The sequence below is a fragment of the Periplaneta americana genome, chromosome 8 (genome assembly GCF_040183065.1).
Source record: "Periplaneta americana isolate PAMFEO1 chromosome 8, P.americana_PAMFEO1_priV1, whole genome shotgun sequence".
NCBI lineage: Eukaryota > Metazoa > Arthropoda > Insecta > Blattodea > Blattidae > Periplaneta > Periplaneta americana.
Genome location: NC_091124.1, coordinates 83111941 through 83130266, shown reverse-complemented (window position 1 = coordinate 83130266; position 18326 = coordinate 83111941). Strand labels below are relative to the sequence as shown.

Genomic DNA, 18326 nt, shown 5'->3' with positions numbered 1-18326 from the left:
AAATGATGAAACTCCGTGTTCTCTGTTTAATTGACGAAGTTCACGCCATTCCATACTATTGACTACAGTTTCTACTGACTTGAGGTGGCTGCAGTATAATCCCAACTATCATTTACAAATAGCAAGCGCTCTTCACTAGATTCATTCTCCAGTCTTTGTGACCCAGCTGTCCCCTATTAGATTTCGTAGTGTTGTGAGCAATGCCTCAGAACAGTTCTAACCAACATCATTATCTACTCAAGTATACTCGGTGACATTTTTAACTTTTAGTATCGGTACATAAAAATTCGTTTTTTACTAATACCGGTACATAAAAATTCGTTTCTTACTATAGGAAAGTTCAGGATAACAGGCAGGGTTTGGAATTGAACGGGTTACATCAGCTTCTTGTCTATGCGGATGACGTGAATATGTTAGGAGAAAATACACAAACGATTAGGGAAAACACGGAAATTTTACTTGAAGCAAGTAGAGCAATCGGTTTGGAAGTAAATCCCGAAAAGACAAAGTATATGATTATGTCTCGTGACCAGAATATTGTACGAAATGGAAATATAAAAATTGGAGATTTATCCTTCGAAGAGGTGGAAAAATTCAAATATCTTGGAGCAACAGTAACAAATATAAATGACACTCGGGAGGAAATTAAACGGAGAATAAATATGGGAAATGCGTGTTATTATTCGGTTGAGAAGCTCTTATCATCCAGTCTGCTGTCCAAAAATCTGAAAGTTAGAATTTATAAAACAGTTATATTACCGGTTCTTCTGTATGGTTGTGAAACTTGGACTCTCACTCTGAGAGAGGAACATAGGTTCAGGGTGTTTGAGAATAAGGTGCTAAGGAAAATATTTGGGGCTAAGCGGGATGAAGTTACAGGAGAATGGAGAAAGTTACACAACACAGAACTGCACGCATTGTATTCTTCACCTGACATAATTAGGAACATTAAATCCAGACGTTTGAGATGGGCAGGGCATGTAGCACGTATGGGCGAATCCAGAAATGCATATAGAGTGTTAGTTGGGAGACCGGAGGGAAAAAGACCTTTAGGGAGGCCGAGACGTAGATGGGAGGATAATATTAAAATGGATTTGAGGGAGGTGGGGTATGATGATAGAGACTGGATTAATCTTGCACAGGATAGGGACCGCTGGCGGGCTTATATGAGGGCGGCAATGAACCTTCGGGTTCCTTAAAAGCCATTTGTAAGTAAGTAAGTAAGTAAGTAAATCTCATTTCTAATTCTGCTTTGCCTGAATGTCATTGGCATTTCTCTCCAAAACTTAATTTTTGTTGTCATCAAATTTTTAATTGTTTTTCATTTCATGTTCCAAGTTTTTGTTTCATATGTTATGTTTCTACTTCTGTGTGTTTATGCATATGCATACTTTTCACCTTTCATTACATCTTAGAATTTAAGTTTAAGGTGATGTGATTGAAGGATCACAATAACGACGACGATGATGATGATTATACACATAAGTGTTCTGCCCATGGGCAGGTCTTTGCAAACCCAGCATTCTCCAATTTTTCCTGTTTTCTGCCTTCCTCTTAGTCTCTGCATATGATCCACATACCTTAGGCCGGGAATACACAGACGCGCTGCGGCAGTAACGCGGCATTATATGTAATGCGCAAAGGAAATTGTACACTCTGGAACAAGCTGTGCGCACGATACGAACCATCTGAGCAGCGCGGAAGCCTCAAACACCTTTCTAGTCCCATTCCATCTAGCACAATGCACGACCATGGAAAACGAGGAAGCTTTGTTAACTGATATTTGCGCTTTAGTGGTAATAGGATACATTTTCAACAGAAAGAAATGTAGACCTACAGACTGTACAAGAAGCTGCTAGGGAGTAATTTGTTAAATGCAATAATCTTTCAATAAGCGGCCAGTATAAAAACCTTAGGACTACTCGGCTGATTTCCACCAATTCTGGAGAATTATTGATAAAAATTGGGCCAAACTAAAAAATCAGCCACCAATGTGCGAGGACCAATCTGAAGTCAAGATAGGACAGTAGGCCTATTTATTGTACTAAACTCAATTCATCCTTTGAAGAATGTTGTTGTGTAATTAACAAAGCATGTAAAACAGTATTTTTGGTTGATTGTATATGTTAATATTCCAGGTTCGCACTGACTTCACGATTCTTGGTGACAGGGGATTTGTTTACAAGCTTTCAATACCTTTTGCGAATTTCAAAACAGATTATCGGAGAAATAATTCCAGAAGTTTGCCCAACAATTGTCAGCGCATTAAAGAAAAATGTCAAGATGAGTTAAATCATAGTACCAACATAATGTGCTTCTTTAATGGGGATATTTTAATTGCAATACAAATAATGAGGCATTGAGAGAATTACAGTTAAAAAATTCTAAATATCACACAAAGAAAAATCAATAATATTTCGAAGTCGCATTGTAATAAACACGTAACGTACAATAAAACTACAAACATTTTCTTTTTCGAGTAATCAAAATTTGATTGCCAAATAAAAAGAAATAGTGGTTTATTTAACGACATTCACAAACTGCCGAGGTCATATCTGCATCGCTGGTGTGCCAGAATTCTGTCCCACAAGAGTTATTTTACATGCTAGTAAATCTACTGATATGAGTCTGTCTCATTTAAACACACTTAAATGTCATCGACCTGGGCCAGGATCGAACCCGCAACTTGAGCATAGAAGGTCAGTGCTATACCAACTATGCTACTCAGGCCGTCTTTGCCAAATGATGTTTTTAATTTAAGTATAGTCAAAACGAGTATTTTAAATCAGCCAAAGAAAATGATTTTAAAATAAAACATAGGAATGCAAAATATATACAACAAATACTACAAAAATTGTTTTTCAATTCATTAAAAATAATAAGAAAAAACAGAAGACATTAAACATGCTGGTTTTGACTATCGGAGTAACCTATGTGATTAACATTTTGGGGACGGAGTTTTGACTGGATGATGTTGGAGAGAGCCAAGGGAGTTTGATTTAAATCCGAAAGTGACAGGGTGTAATGTAGTAAGAATGGGATTGGAGATTTTGTCATTAAAGTCGGCTTGAGAAGACTTGAGTTGGAGGATGTTGCGGTGGTTCGGGAGCTGAAGCATAGTAAGTTGAGGGAGTAATTGATTGAGTAGGTTGTCTAGGGTAACCCATTTGGGAATAAGACATCAAATGAAGGTGCAGATGAATGAAAACGTTCTTGTCCATAGTAAGTTGGTATTTCAAAGAAGTTTCGTTTTGCTTTCACCTGAATGTCATAAATAGCTTGTTGAATCCCTTTCCTAGTAGTCGCATGATATGCTATTATTTTCGATAAAAGAAAGTACAAAATGATTTGACTTCACAGTGTTCAACAGTGATCTTTAACCTCCCAGAAGCCATCGGCGTGGTTCAGGTGGTAGCGCGTTTGCCTGCTGGTCCGGAATTGCGCTCAAGCATGGGTTCGATTCCCGCTTGGGCTGATTACCTAATTGTGTTTTTCTGAGGTTTTCCTCAATCGTAAGACGAATGTCAAGTAATCTATGGCGAATCCTCGGCCTCATCTCGTTAATTGCCAATTCGCTATCACAAATTTCATCGACACTAAATGGAACCTAACCTAGTAGTTGATTGAACGTCGTAAAATAACTAATTAAAAAAATTAACGTCCCTGCAGCAGCTTCCATAATTCCAACAGCGTCTGTCAGTAATTCTGCACTGTCATCCTGCTTTTTCGCTCGTTTTGGAGCCCTGTCTCATCTTGCGTATTCACTGGCATGTTCTGTTGTTTTTATTATAAGTAATAGTCAATATCACCAGGTTTCCAAAAGACAGGGCATAATTTATGAGATCCAGTCTACTTCAGACCACTCCTTGCTTGGGGTGTGCGCGCTTCATGAGACAAACGACAATGAACCCGTCCACACTGCAGCAACGAATCCCTTTGTGTTCGCGAGAAAAACCGACAAGAAACGGATCGCTGCACGGCATTTGAGGTGTGTGCATTCTGGCCACAGTGCGTGCTTGAAATTGCGTACAAACGAGCGAACGAGGCCTCGAATTCTGTTCGAACCTTGTTGCATTACTGCCGCAGCACGCCCGTGTATTCCCGGCCTTAATGTCTATCATCCGATATCTTCTTCTGCCCCAAACTCTTCTTCCGTTCACCATTCCTTCCAGTGCATCCTTCAGTAGGCAGTTTCTTCTGAGCCAGTGACTCGACCAATTCCTTTTTTCTCTTTCTGCCCAGTTTTAGCATCATTCTTTCTTCACCCACTCTTTCCAACACAACTTCTTTTCTTATTCTGTCTGTCCACTTCACACTTTCCATTCTTCTCCATATCCACATTTAAAATGTTTCTAGTCATTTCTCTTCATTTCGTCATAATATCCATGTTTCTTCCCCATACAATGCCACGCTCCATACAAAGAACTTCACTAGTCTCTTCCTTAGTTCTTTTTCCAGAGGTCCACAGAAGATGCTCCTTTTTCTATTATAAGCTTCCTTTGCCATTGCTGTCCTTCTTTTGATTCCTGACTGCAGCTCATGGTACTGCTTATAGTACATCCCAAGTATTTGAAGCTGTTCACTTGCTCTACTGTCTCATTTAGAATTCGCAAGTTTACCTTCTTTATTTTTCTTGCAACAACCGTGATCTTCGTCTTGTTTGCATTTATTTTCATTCCATACCACTCACAGCTGTTATTTAGCTCCAGTAGCATATCCCTTAGTATCATCTCCTCTTCTGCTAACAGTGCCATATTATCAGCAAATCTTATGCACTTTATTCTTCTTCCTCCTACTTTTACCCCTTCCATGTTCTGAAAACAGTTCTTCACCAAATCCTCCAAGTAGATGTTGAACAGGGTAAATGATAAAGGGCATCCTTGTCGTACTCCTCTCTCTATTTCACTTCCTTCAGGCATTTCTTCTCCTATCCTGACTTTGACTCGTTTCACATATAGGTTACTGAACAGCCTCCTGTCTTTTCATCCACACTTATTTTCTTCAGGATGTCCATCAGTTTGTTCCAATCCAATGATGATTATGTTTACTACTAACTATGAATGACATGACCTAGGTTTGTATGATGATGATGATGATGATGATGATGATGATTGTGATGATAATGATAATGATTAGAGCCCAGATGTTCAGACATTTACAATACTTAAAATAGCTAGGCAAAATGACAATTAAAAACATGAGAACAGGCATTGTAAGTTTAAAAAGGCAAAAAATATAGGAAAGACAAAGTTTTAAAAAAAAGGCATAATATAACACTAAGTTATAGGCACCATGCACAGGTCTGGAAATCGTACTGGTGGCGCCGCGTAGTGTCTCAGTTCCTAATTAACTACAGGATGGCATTCATTCACTAGTCATGTATGATATAGAAATTACATGCGGCTTTCTGTCGATTAAAAAGTTGTAATATTAGTAAGAAGGGATTCATTCATTCACAGTGTTCTGCCCAAGGGCACGTCTTCCACTGCAAACCCAGCATTCTTTAGTCTTTCCTATTTTCTGCCTTTCTCTTAGTCTCCGCATATGAACCATATATATTAATGTCTATTATTTGATATTTTCTTCTGTTCAGAACTAATGAAAGGAAACAATCTTTTTATTAATGGACATGTGAGTAATGAGAAAGAAATGAAGAGAAGTAATTTTTCTTTATTAAAAGCAGAAGTCCAGCAAATGTCTGTTATTCATCCACCTTACCAAGTATCTCTTGAAGTAAGTGCATGTCCCCCGAAGTTTATACTGCAATACTTTATGATTTATTATTATTATTATTATTATTATTATTATTACTTTCTTATTCGTGATTTTTTCTGTAATCGACCTTTTTATATATTGATGGTGGAATAAATATTATTAATAACACTTACTCTTGCCCAGCAGGACTTGGAAGTTCATGTAAACATGTAGCCGTGCTTCTTTATTACGTTAATAATGAACAAATTAGACAGGTCCAGTAGGAAAAGAAAAACATTCTAAGGGAAGGAGAATTAATGACCTATTCCCGAAAAAAGAACTAAGATTCGTCGTGCCGGCTTCTCTTCTAAAATTAGACAACTTAATATTCCATGTTCTTTACGTAGAATACTGAAAGCAGAAAACAGACCTGAAGTGTAATGTGACCGTAAATATGTATTTAATTATTAATACACACAGTGGAAAGTTCAGTACTGCTAGAGGAGTGTAAAATGTAACTACAGAGTTCCTTAAATATCAGTGTAGTAGTTTGGAATTTAAATATATTTCAGACCGTTGAGTCCATACCTGTGGAGTAACGGTCAGTGCGTCTGGCCACGAAACCAGGTGGTTCCAATCCCGGTCGGGGCAAGTTATCTGGTTGAGGTTTTTTCCGGGGTTTTCCCTCAACCCAATACGAGCAAATGCTGGGTAACTTTCGGTGTTGGACCCCGGACTCATTTCACCGGCATTATCACCTTCATCTCATTCAGACGCTAAATAACCTAGATGTTGATACAGCGTCGTAAAATAACCCAATAAAATAAAAAAAAATAATAAAAATAAAAACAGACCTTTGAATGAGGGGGAACAGTCATATTACGAAAACATTGATATACTTATATTAATTGATGTCATGACGTGTGTAATATTTATATGTGTATAATGTTTCTATAAATTATGTATTTTAATGTGATTTAATCCTAAAAGTAGTGTTAATTACACTTCCTGAATAATGGGCGACTGGAAATTCGTTAAAACACAACACACATGAACAATATCATCAACATACTATCTCTTATTGAGGTTCTAGCTGATATGTACATATTATCAGGCAGTACATCTCAATTTTCTCACTTTACAATGTGTCAGAGGAAGAGCAATTGTTTGTATGCATATGAAGTCTGATTAGTGTAATATGTAGCTATGTATGCAATGGAGAGGGAAAGGAACTGGCCACCCTACCCCATGATCTCCTGGCCTAGTTGCCTCATAAGTGGTGCCTTGTTAGTATCACTTGTGAGGTTCAGACTTGTCTTCGGACAGTTGACTAAACAACATCAACATATGGAAGTAGTTCAATTGATAGTTTGTGTAAAATGTCCTTTATATTTTAATTCGCTGAATGCATCTTTCGACATGAATTCGAACACTAAATAGTTTCGACTTCTTCAGCTGTTAATTTGCCATCATGCAGATACGGTGGAGTAACAACAATGACCCCTTTATCGGAGAGATTTGTTTTTATTCTGGGTCAAACCTGACTTCATCACCACCTTCTAATAGAGTCAATAATCCGCAATCAGTTGTTATGAATGTGTCACTCGATCTTCCACCGTATCATATAGATTTGAAGGCCACCATTTTTGATCCACGTTGAGTGATTGTTCCACTTTAACTTCAATACAATCAATTGTCACTCTGCATTTTGGGTACTTTCTTTTGAATATTGCAGGCATTGTTTCCTTAATACTTTCTCTGCTAGACCAGTACATAAAATTAGCCATTGTGGATGTCAACAACATTGAAGTGGTGGTAAAAGTACATTGTATATAGTTGTATGATGAACTCTGAACATCACCCTCATAGCAGAATACGACAATCCAGTTTTCATTTTAATCAAAAATAATATAAGGAGACAATTTTCTTTACTAATCTTATTGTATGATTGTGTTTCAATTGGCAGCAATTTTAACAACAGATTGAAAACCACAAATGTCACTCCCGGTACGTCTCGTAGTTCTGTCTCATCTCTTATTGAAGAATAATCTTGGAAACCTTGCATTTCATTAAACATTCATTTGTTCCTGAACTCTTGTCATAACATTTATGTGACTTCAGTTCGGTATGCAGTGGAACAGACGCATGAGTAGACAAATCACACTATTCAATTGTGAAAGGAAAAACAAAATCACTAAGAATGGTTTTATTTACTTCTGCCTGTATGGTTACTTTGTTTCTCGAAATAACACTTGTTGAGCATTCACCTTTCATAATACTCAAATTTTCACTTTTTCTTCTTCTTTTTGTGTCTCTTTCGTATCTTTCCGAAGCTAGTTGAGACGAGGCGGCCTTTTTCTTGCAATCTTTTGAAAAAATACTGAAACGGTATGCTGGTTTTGGGGGTGTCCTGTTCTCGTTTCCAATAAATGAATATTGCAAATTCTTGTTGCGGGTGTTGGTATTAAATATATGAAAAAGACTCAACCCCACTTGATTAATAAATATAAAAATATTTTATTTTTAATAACAATATTATTATCTTACGAACGTTTTGTAGTTATACACACACACACACGCACGCGCGCGCACACACACACACACACACACACAAATAGCCGCCACTCAGTAAATTATAGAAATGGAGCTCTAATTTAAGATATTCTCTACATCTACTTATATAACCCCAAAACGTTTCACTTTCCTATCATATCATCAATATAGCATTAATATGTATAATTAATGAAAAATAGTCACATCATGGCATTAACTGTAATAATATTTCATTTCTAATGGTAATAATGTCATCAAACTACCTCAAGTTTTGTAGATTTTAATATCCAATACACAGCTGTACTCAGAAAATTACACACCGCAGAATCAGACCTTTAAATTATTTTTAGTGTCTTGAAATTTTTAATAACGAATTGAATTTGAACTCTAAATATTTCAGCAATCTTGCAGGTCATGGCCTTCATGTAATAGCCTATTGTTTATTGTAGTGTGTGTTTTGTTTTATTCTGAAATGCAATTAGTTCTCAAAACTGACGAAAGATGGATTTTGGAAAATAGGAAAATTATGTAGGAAAACTAACACTTCACTGAAAGTTACTATTTTTCTGAAAATTCTTGGATGCCAAGCTTCAAAATGACAGGTCATTCATTCAAATCCATTCAGTCGTTATCCTGTAATTTTCATTACCAGTTCAAATTATCTATACTAATAATAAATCTGTAGCCGAAATTTTTCTGGTAATTTTCGATTTTCCAAAAATAATTGGTCCTAACATATATAATTAACCACCCTGAAACCGAAAATAGCTTTTTTGAAATTTTTGTTTGTATGTCTGTCTGTGTGTTTGTTACCTTTTCACGCGATAATGGCTGAACGGATTTCGATGAAAATTGGAATATAAATTAAGTTCGTTGTAACTTAGATTTTAGGCTATATGGCATTCGAAATACATTATTTAAAAGGGGGTTATAAGGGGCCCTGAATTAAATAAATCGAAATATCTCGCTTATTATTGATTTTTGTGAAAAATGTTACATAACAAAAGTTTCTTTAAAAATAATTTGCGATAAGTTTTATTCCTTGAAAAATTTTGATAGGACTGATATTTAATGAGATAAATGAGTTTTAAAATTAAAATAACTGCCATCTAAGGCCGTGTAATGAATTAAAAAACAAATGACTTCGTCTATAAGGGGTCTTGGACAGCAACAATCGAAAGCTATGAAAGATAGCCTACAGAGAATGTTTCTGTGTTTGTATGAAGTAATATTGGAAGCTAAATTAACCGATTTGTATAATTAATTATTATTTCACCATTGGAAAGTGTAGTTTCTCTAGATGGACATAATGCTATAATATTATTACAGTAACTTCTGATATAATATAATATAATATAATATAATATAATATGTAATATTATGTAATATAATTTAAGTTATTTGACGGGTTCAGAACCATAGTGGGCCAAATGCCATTTACTGAATACGTAGAAAACAAGGGTTAAAATTAAGTTATTACCATAATTCAATGGAAACCTATAACAAGTGAAATAAAATATACACATTAAATCTAAATGATGCCAATCTTCATTAAACTATGGTTGCATTTAATAAAAATTAAGAAACATATTAAAGGAATTGTCATTGCACCAAATGAGTGTCTCTGGACCAAAATGATCGCATTTTAATTATTTGGATGCAATTTAAATTAAGTAACATATTAAACGATTTATCCTTCTATCAAACACGAATGTTCCCTGGATCAAATGTCCTATTTTAATTATGTAATTACTTTATAATTATTTCTAACGGGTGCAGCGGAGCGCACGGGTACGGCTAGTATATATAATATATATATAGATTATTTAAAGCTGAAGACATGAAAATATGTGGCTTTCAGAAGTTATATGAAGAAATCATTTTAAAGTTTGGGATTTGAATCGAATTACTTATAACATAAATTTTCTTTGAAATATAATGAAAAGTAAGGAATTAGCTGAAGCATAATATATAACTTTCCAACATTACTGGCATGTTCAGCGTAATATATGGCAACTTGAAGTCATAATTTCAGGATTACTATGCTAAATGAAAACTACAACAACAACAACAACAACAACAACAACAACAACTTTTTGGTTTTGGTCACTGGTACTACAGTCTACTCACACAAAGCTGCAGAAACATTGTTGACATTTTACACATAGTCCACATTACGTGCTAGGCACATGCTATTCAGAGAGTTAAAGAAGAAAATCGTACAAATTTCTCCAATGCCAATGCTGTAATTTTTTCCGTAAAAAAAATACTCTTAAGGGCACTCTCACAGGCAACATTATTTAGAGAAGTAATTCCTAATACACCAATACCACCACAGCCACTTCTCACCTTCTGGGGTACATGGCACAGAGTTATAAGTGTGATGTGATTCTTTTCATTGCATTCACTCAAACAAAAACTGGATAACTACTAAAAGACATGCAAAGATGAAAAAGAACATTTCAGTTATTTCTAGCGTAATATGTGACTTTCATTGAGGTTTGATTGAAAGGTATGAGTTACCTTACTTTTGACTTCTTTTAATTGTAAGAATATGCCATTTTAATTTTAAAATACATATTTTTAGTGTTGCATTCTATCAGAAGACCTCCAATAATGAACTGGTTCATTGAAGCTGGCCACATGGTTCTTGTTTACAAGTGGATAGAAGTTATGTTGGAAAGACTATAATAATAAATTAACTTATTGAAAGTCATTATCATTGCTTCTCCTTCTCGATGTTTCTTGTCTTAAAAAAAATTGAATGTTGTAGGTGCACATTTCGGTTCCTACACAACTTGAGAGGGAAGACATACTGCAAGCATTGGTGGCACCTTTTTCACTTAAAAATGAAGAAGAAAAAGCAGAGATGTGTCATAAGGTGGCGTGCTTTACACCAGGCTATGTGGGAGCTGATCTGTCACTCCTCTGTCAAGATGTTATTCTCAGTAGACACAAGAAAAAGGTAATGCTTTTTTTTTTGTTAAACATTTTTTCTATTTATTTTTTATTTATTATTGCAAGCAAGAATTACATACATTGACAAAGATTCAGTAGCGGATGGTGGGTTTGAAAGTTGAGGAGGCCAAGATGCGAATGATGAGAATACAAAAATATACGGCCTGTGACGTACCCCATTACCAAGCACAGAATTTATAGATTTTAAGAAATTAAAATTAGGTTTTCCAATTTATGTTTTAGGATTTTAAATCTTATGTTTAGGAATTTATATGATTTTACGGGAAAAGGATAAAAATAAACAACATACTGTTAATATATTAGAACGGCTTGGTAAAGATTGCCTCTCTTTAGGACACTCTAAGTCCTAACCTACGAATTAGGTCTTTTAGATCATACTGAATTTAAGAATGTTACTCTTTGCTACATAAAACGAATAAGAAAAGCAATATTTCGAGAGCAACGAGATTGCAACGAAATTGATTCGAACCTAAAAATCTGGGGCTTGCTCATTACTATTACATAGTCTAATTTTACAGCAAATTAACTCGATGTTCCTCTTTCTTCGCAAACCGATCAAATAGGTCACAACATACTGAATAACTGTTACTAGAAGAAGCTAGAGACAAATCTGCATTTGTTTCTAAACTCTCGATATATTTAAAATAATGTATAAGTAAATACATCTCGTAACACAAAAGAATAACACAACAATAACACCCGCAAACAAGAGAAAATCTAACAACGTAAATAAAAACTTTTACGCAGGGAGAAAAACCGTGACTCAATTTTCTAAAACTAAGAAGAGAGAAAGAGAGAGAGCTTCCCAATACAGCCGAAACCGTTGGGTAGGACGTCTCCAAATCGGCTTCCCTCGCGCGTTCTAGTCAAGTTTAAACACTCTTCTAACAAGCTATCTTATTGATTGAACTGCTGTTGTCATGGTTACCGGGGAGTAGCGTAATTTAGCCGACTCCTCTCTCCCGCTCTCGCATAGACACTGCAGGCTGCTAGATGTCGACTATACAGGTTACAGCGCTATCTGTTATTTTTCAGTACGAATTATTTGTACTATCTACAGTATAGTGAGCGGGCATCACCAACTGGATGTGGTCGACTTTACGTAACTTACATCTTAGTCGTAGTGAATAATAAAATTAATATAAAAAAAAAAAGTTCGTCATTTGCTGTAACTTGTCTGTGATCTTAATTCAGCTGAAATTATTACTGCCATATTGTGTTCTGGTAAAATATTAGGGGAGGCTCGACCTCCCTTGCCTCCCCTGAAAATCCGCCCATGCAAAGATTTTACAATACTATTGTAATACTCGCATATGAATATTCTTCAAAATTCGAAATTGTTTACCAATCTCATATTCAAATACATATTACAAATTGTTGTATAACTACAATTGTAACTGGATCACACCCGAAAAAGCAAGATGCTTGAGGTTGGATGTGACCAATAATGAAAACTGGATAGAAGAAAGAAGAAATAATAATAATAATAATAATAATAATAATAATAATAATAATAATAATAATAATAATACTCACTTACAAATGGCTTTTAAGGAACCCGAAGGTTCATTGCCGCCCTCACATAAGCCCGCCAGCGGTCCCTATCCTGTGCAAGATTAATCCAGTCTCTATCATCATACCCTACCTCCCTCAAATCCATTTTAATATTATCCTCCCATCTACGTCTCGGCCTCCCTAAAGGTCTTTTTCCTCCGGTCTCCCAACTAACACTCTATATGCATTTCTGGATTCGCCCATACGTGCTACATGCCCTGCCCATCTCAAACGTTTCGATTTTATGTTCCTAATTATGTCAGGTGAAGAATACAATGCGTGCAGTTCTGTGTTGTGTAACTTTCTCCATTCTCCTGTAACTTCATCCCGCTTAGCCCCAAATATTTTCCTTAGCACCTTATTCTCAAACACCCTGAACCTATGTTCCTCTCTCAGAGTGAGAGTCCAAGTTTCACAACCATACAGAAGAACCGGTAATATAACTGTTTTATAAATTCTAACTTTCAGATTTTTCGACAGCAGACTGGATGATAAGAGCTTCTCAACCGAATAATAACACGCATTTCCCATATTTATTCTGAGTTTAATTTCCTCCCGAGTGTCATTTATATTTGTTACTGTTGCTCCAAGATATTTGAATTTTTCCACCTCTTCGAAGGATAAATCTCCAATTTTTATATTTCTATTTCGTACAATATTCTGGTCACGAGACATAATCATATACTTTGTCTTTTCGGGATTTACTTCCAAACCGATCACTCTACTTGCTTCAAGTAAAATTTCCGTGTTTTCCCTAATCGTTTGTGTATTTTCTCCTAACATATTCACGTCATCCGCATAGACAAGAAGCTGATGTAACCCGTTCAATTCCAAACCCTGCCTGTTATCCTGAACTTTCCTAATGGCATATTCTAGAGCGAAGTTAAAAAGTAAAGGTGATAGTGCATCTCCCTGCTTTAGCCTGCAGTGAATTGGAAAAGCATCAGATAGAAACTGACCTATACGGACTCTGCTGTATGTTTCACTGAGACACATTTTAATTAATCGAACTAGTTTCTTGGGAATACCAAATTCAATAAGAATATCATATAATATTTCCCTCTTAACCGAGTCATAAGCCTTTTTGAAATCTATGAATAACTGATGTACTGTACCCTTATACTCCCATTTTTTCTCCATTATCTGTCGAATACAAAAAATCTGATCAATAGTCGATCTATTACGCCGAAAACCGCACTGATGATCCCCAATAATTTCATCTACGTACGGAGTTAATCTTCTCAAAAGAATATTGGACAAAATTTTGTACGACGTCAACAAAAGTGATATTCCTCGAAAGTTACCACAGTTGGTTTTGTCCCCCTTTTTAAAAATAGGTACAATTATGGACTCCTTCCATTGTTCTGGTACAATTTCCTTTTCCCAAATAGCAAGTACAAGTTTATAAATTTCGCTATATAATGCACTCCCACCCTCTTGTATTAATTCTGCTGGAATTTGATCGATACCTGGAGACTTGTACTTATAATAATAATAATAATAATAATAATAATAATAATAATAATAATAATAATAATAATAATAATAATAATAATAATAATAATAATCACAACTGTGATTAAACTGTTAACTGTAATTACACATAAAATTAAAAAAAAAAAAATTAGAAAGAAAAACAAACAAACAAACAAACTATACATAAACATACTAAGTTAAGAATACAAATTGTGAAAGTGATAAAAAAAATAAAGGATAAGAATTTACATGATTATCATTTTAAAAATAGTTCAAGCACTTGTTTTTTAATAATGTATTGTGTAATACATAATATTGTTATTGTTTAAATGTTATGAGAATATAAAAATTGGAAATTTATCTATTGAAGAGATGGAAAAATTCAAATATCTTGGAGCAACAGTAACAATTATAAATGGCACTTAGGAGGAAATTAAACACAGAATAAATATGGGAAATGCACTATTATTCGGTTGAAAAGCTTGGTCACACAGAGCTTGGTGTGCACTCAGTGCTGGGTCTCTGACGTCTCGTCAACCCACTTGAGTTATGTGAGAATAATTGAGCCTGGGTCTGGTAGAGCTCCTGGGCAGCTCAGTCGGTAGAGCATTGGTGCGCTCAGCCAAAGGTCCCAGGTTTGATACCCGGCCCCAGAACTATTTTTCCCTTGAAATTATTCAAATTAGTTTCACAAGGAGCTATAACTGAAAACCTGATTTGTATGAACTGTAATTTTGTACTCTCTCTTTATGTTCACATAAAACCTAGACAATGGAATAAATTACTCTGAAATTTTGTAGAATCATAGAACAGTTGCAATATTCAATAGTACAGGACAAAATTACGAATTATGATGAATTTTAGATTATGCTGTATCACACCAGAATTTTAAATTGACAAGGGTAAATATATATTATTTATTTCTTTTAACAGGCTAAGAATAATTTAGAAGAATGGCTGTTGGACTTCAAGGCATCTGTGGGTAGAGTAAGACCATCCTCACTTAGGGGAGGATTGGGGGTAGTTACAACACAACCTTCCAAACTCTCCGATATTGGTGGTATGAAGGATATTAAGCAGTCATTGTGTGCTGCTGTTGAATGGCCATTGTTGTATCCAGAGGCCTTTGCGAGGTTTGGACTTCCACATCCAAAAGGTACAGATTTCTTATAAAATATAGGGTCAAGTGGGGTAATTGTAAATTAATTCTTTATTTTATGATATAAAGAGTCTTCCTGTACTTTCATATTCATTTAGGGAAATAAATAACATGGTATTACATTTTCTAAGTTTAAGTATTTATCCTGTGTTTCCATGAATATCTAAAATTGATATTTTTATTCAAAATTTAGCATTTACAGTTACCCCAATATATTTACAATTACTTCAAGAAACTGGGGGGAATGTAAATGCCTAACTAAGTTATTTCTTTTTTGTATGAATCTTATTTGGTGGAAATTGTAAATGAATGGTTCCAGGAGGACACATTTATATTACTTTTTCATAATATCAAGCATTTACATTTACTCCATATTTTTAGATTTTTTAATATAATAACTCCTGATGCTACGACATATTAAGTTAATTTTATTTTCTTGAGCCATGTGGTATAACACACTGTTGAGCAGTTTTTTTTCTCAAAACTAAAATGAGAACGTCTCATGGGAAAACAATAAAAAATTTCCTCTTAAGACAGTGGAGAAAACATTATAAAAGCATTAGAAAATTTTATTTTCAAACAATAGAGGTAGAAATGTCTATTTATACTGTAAAGTCCTTTTTCTTTTTAAAAGCACTTACACTGCCAGAGAACACTTTAGTAGTTTTCCTGCTAATCAAACGATCATCACAATCTGGAAGTATTGCTAGAACTTGCTCGAATGATATGAAGCTTAAGTAATTTTCTTTTGCTATAAAATTATGTATTGTGGGTCCCTATCACCACAGCATGGCGCGTCCTCAGGTTGCGGATAGAGGAGACGGCCTCCAGATATGGAGGGTAGCTGCGAATATATTGAATAAGCAGTCGTGGACAGCCGATAAGGGGTGGCCCTCCAGCTTGGGGGTTGGGCGAAGGGCTAACAACCCATCACCATAAAAAACAGCTTGTTACGAAACCTAACAGTAAGCCTCGGAATGGGACTGATTCTCCAGCATGACCACAGCAAAGGGAAAAGGTTATACGATTTGGTACATGGAACGTAACTAGTTAGTAGCAAAAGAACTAGCTAGATATAGAATAGACTTCGTTGGGAGTACAAGAGGTTAGGTTAGATGGGAATGGCATATCACAAATAGACGATTACTTACTGTATTATGGGGAAGGAAACGATAATCACCAATTAGGAACAGGATTCTTTGTACATAAAAGAATAAAATCAGCAGTAAAAAAGGTCGAATTTATCAGTGACAGGTTATCATATTTAGTACTTAAGGGTAGATGGTGCGATATCGTAGTTATAAATGCTCATGCCCCTACAGAAGAGAAAAACGACCATATAAAGGATAGCTTCTATGACGAATTGGAACACACTTTTGATCAGTTACCTAGATATCACATGAAAGTTTTATTGGGGGATTTCAATGCTAAAGTAGGATGGGAGGATATTTTTAAACCAACAATTGGAAAAGAGAGCCTACACGTAAGTAGTAATGACAATGGAGTTAGGTTAGTCAACTGTGCCACATCAAAAAATTTAATTGTCAAGAGTACAACATTCCCCCATAAGGATATACATATATATACGTGGACTTCTCCGGACGGAATGACACATAACCAGATAGATCACATCTTGGTAGATAAAAGAAGGCACACTAGTATAGTAGACATTCGAACTTTCAGGGGGGCAGACTGTAATTCTGACCATTATTTGGTAATTGGAGAATTAAGAGAAAGACTATCAGTAGCCAAGCAAGTAGAGCAACAAGCTAATATTAGTAGACTCAATATTTTGAAATTAAAGGACGAGGAAAATAAACAACGTTATCAGGTTGAAATTTCAAATAGGTTTGTTGCTTTAGCAACTGCTGACGAAGCTGAGGAAGAGTTAGATGTTAATAGCGTGTGGGACAATATCCGAGATAATATCAAAATTGCAGCTGAGCAGAGCATAGGTTATCATGAAACTAAGAAAAAGAAACCATGGTTTGATGAAGATTGTTCCATTGTGGTAGATAGAAGGAAACAGGCAAAATTGAAATTCTTACAGGATCCAATTGTGGAGAATAGAGATAATTATTTCAATGAAAGACGGGAAGCAAGTCGCACACTTAGGAATAAAAAGAGAGATTACTTGAAGGAAAAACTGAACGAGGTAGAAACAAATAGTAAGAATAAAAACATTCGAGATTTATATAAGGGTATAAAGGAATTTAAAAACGGATATCAGGCAAGGGTAAACGTGATCAAGAATGAGAATGGTGACTTACTTGCAGACTCCCATTCAATCCTGAACAGATGGAAAAACTATTTTGGGCAACTACTAAATATACATAGGCCAAATAGAAATGATCAGGACGAAATTCAAATACAAACTGCTGAGCCATTCATACCGGAACCCACACTTTCTGAAGTCGAAATTGCGATAGAAAATCTGAAAAAGTACAAGTCTCCAGGTATTGATCAAATTCCAGCAGAATTAATACAAAAGGATGGAAGTGCATTATTTAATGAAATTTATAAGCTTGTACTTGCTATTTGGGAAAAGGAAATTGTACCAGAACAATGGAAGGAGTCCATAATCGTACCTATTTTTAAGAAGGGGGACAAGACTAACTGTAGTAACTTTTGAGGAATATCACTTTTGTTGACGTCGTACAAAATTTTATCGAATATCCTTTTGAGAAGATTAACTCCATATGTAGATGAAATTATTGGGGATCATCAGTGTGGTTTTAGGCGTAATAGATCGACTATTGATCAGATTTTTTGTATTCGACAGATATTGGAGAAAAAATGGGAGTATAAGGGTACAGTACATCAGTTATTCATAGATTTCAAAAAGGCGTATGACTCGGTTAAGAGAGAAGTTTTATACAATATTCTTATTGAATTTGGCATTCCCAAGAAA

At 35.3% G+C, this 18326-nt stretch overlaps 1 protein-coding gene across 6 annotated transcripts in view; it reads left to right on the top strand.

The window, feature by feature from the left end:
• The window catches only part of LOC138704823 (ATPase family gene 2 protein homolog B-like), a 463635-nt gene that overhangs the window by 428465 nt on the left and 16844 nt on the right, over window positions 1–18326 (top strand). For 5 of the 6 annotated variants that reach the window (XM_069833108.1, XM_069833109.1, XM_069833111.1 and 2 more), the window contains 2 exons: window positions 11021–11212; window positions 15190–15412. In XM_069833108.1, the coding sequence (XP_069689209.1) occupies window positions 11021–11212; window positions 15190–15412 (415 nt within the window). The remainder of the gene's footprint in view (window positions 1–11020; window positions 11213–15189; window positions 15413–18326) is intronic. The other variant, XM_069833110.1, reaches the window with a different exon arrangement.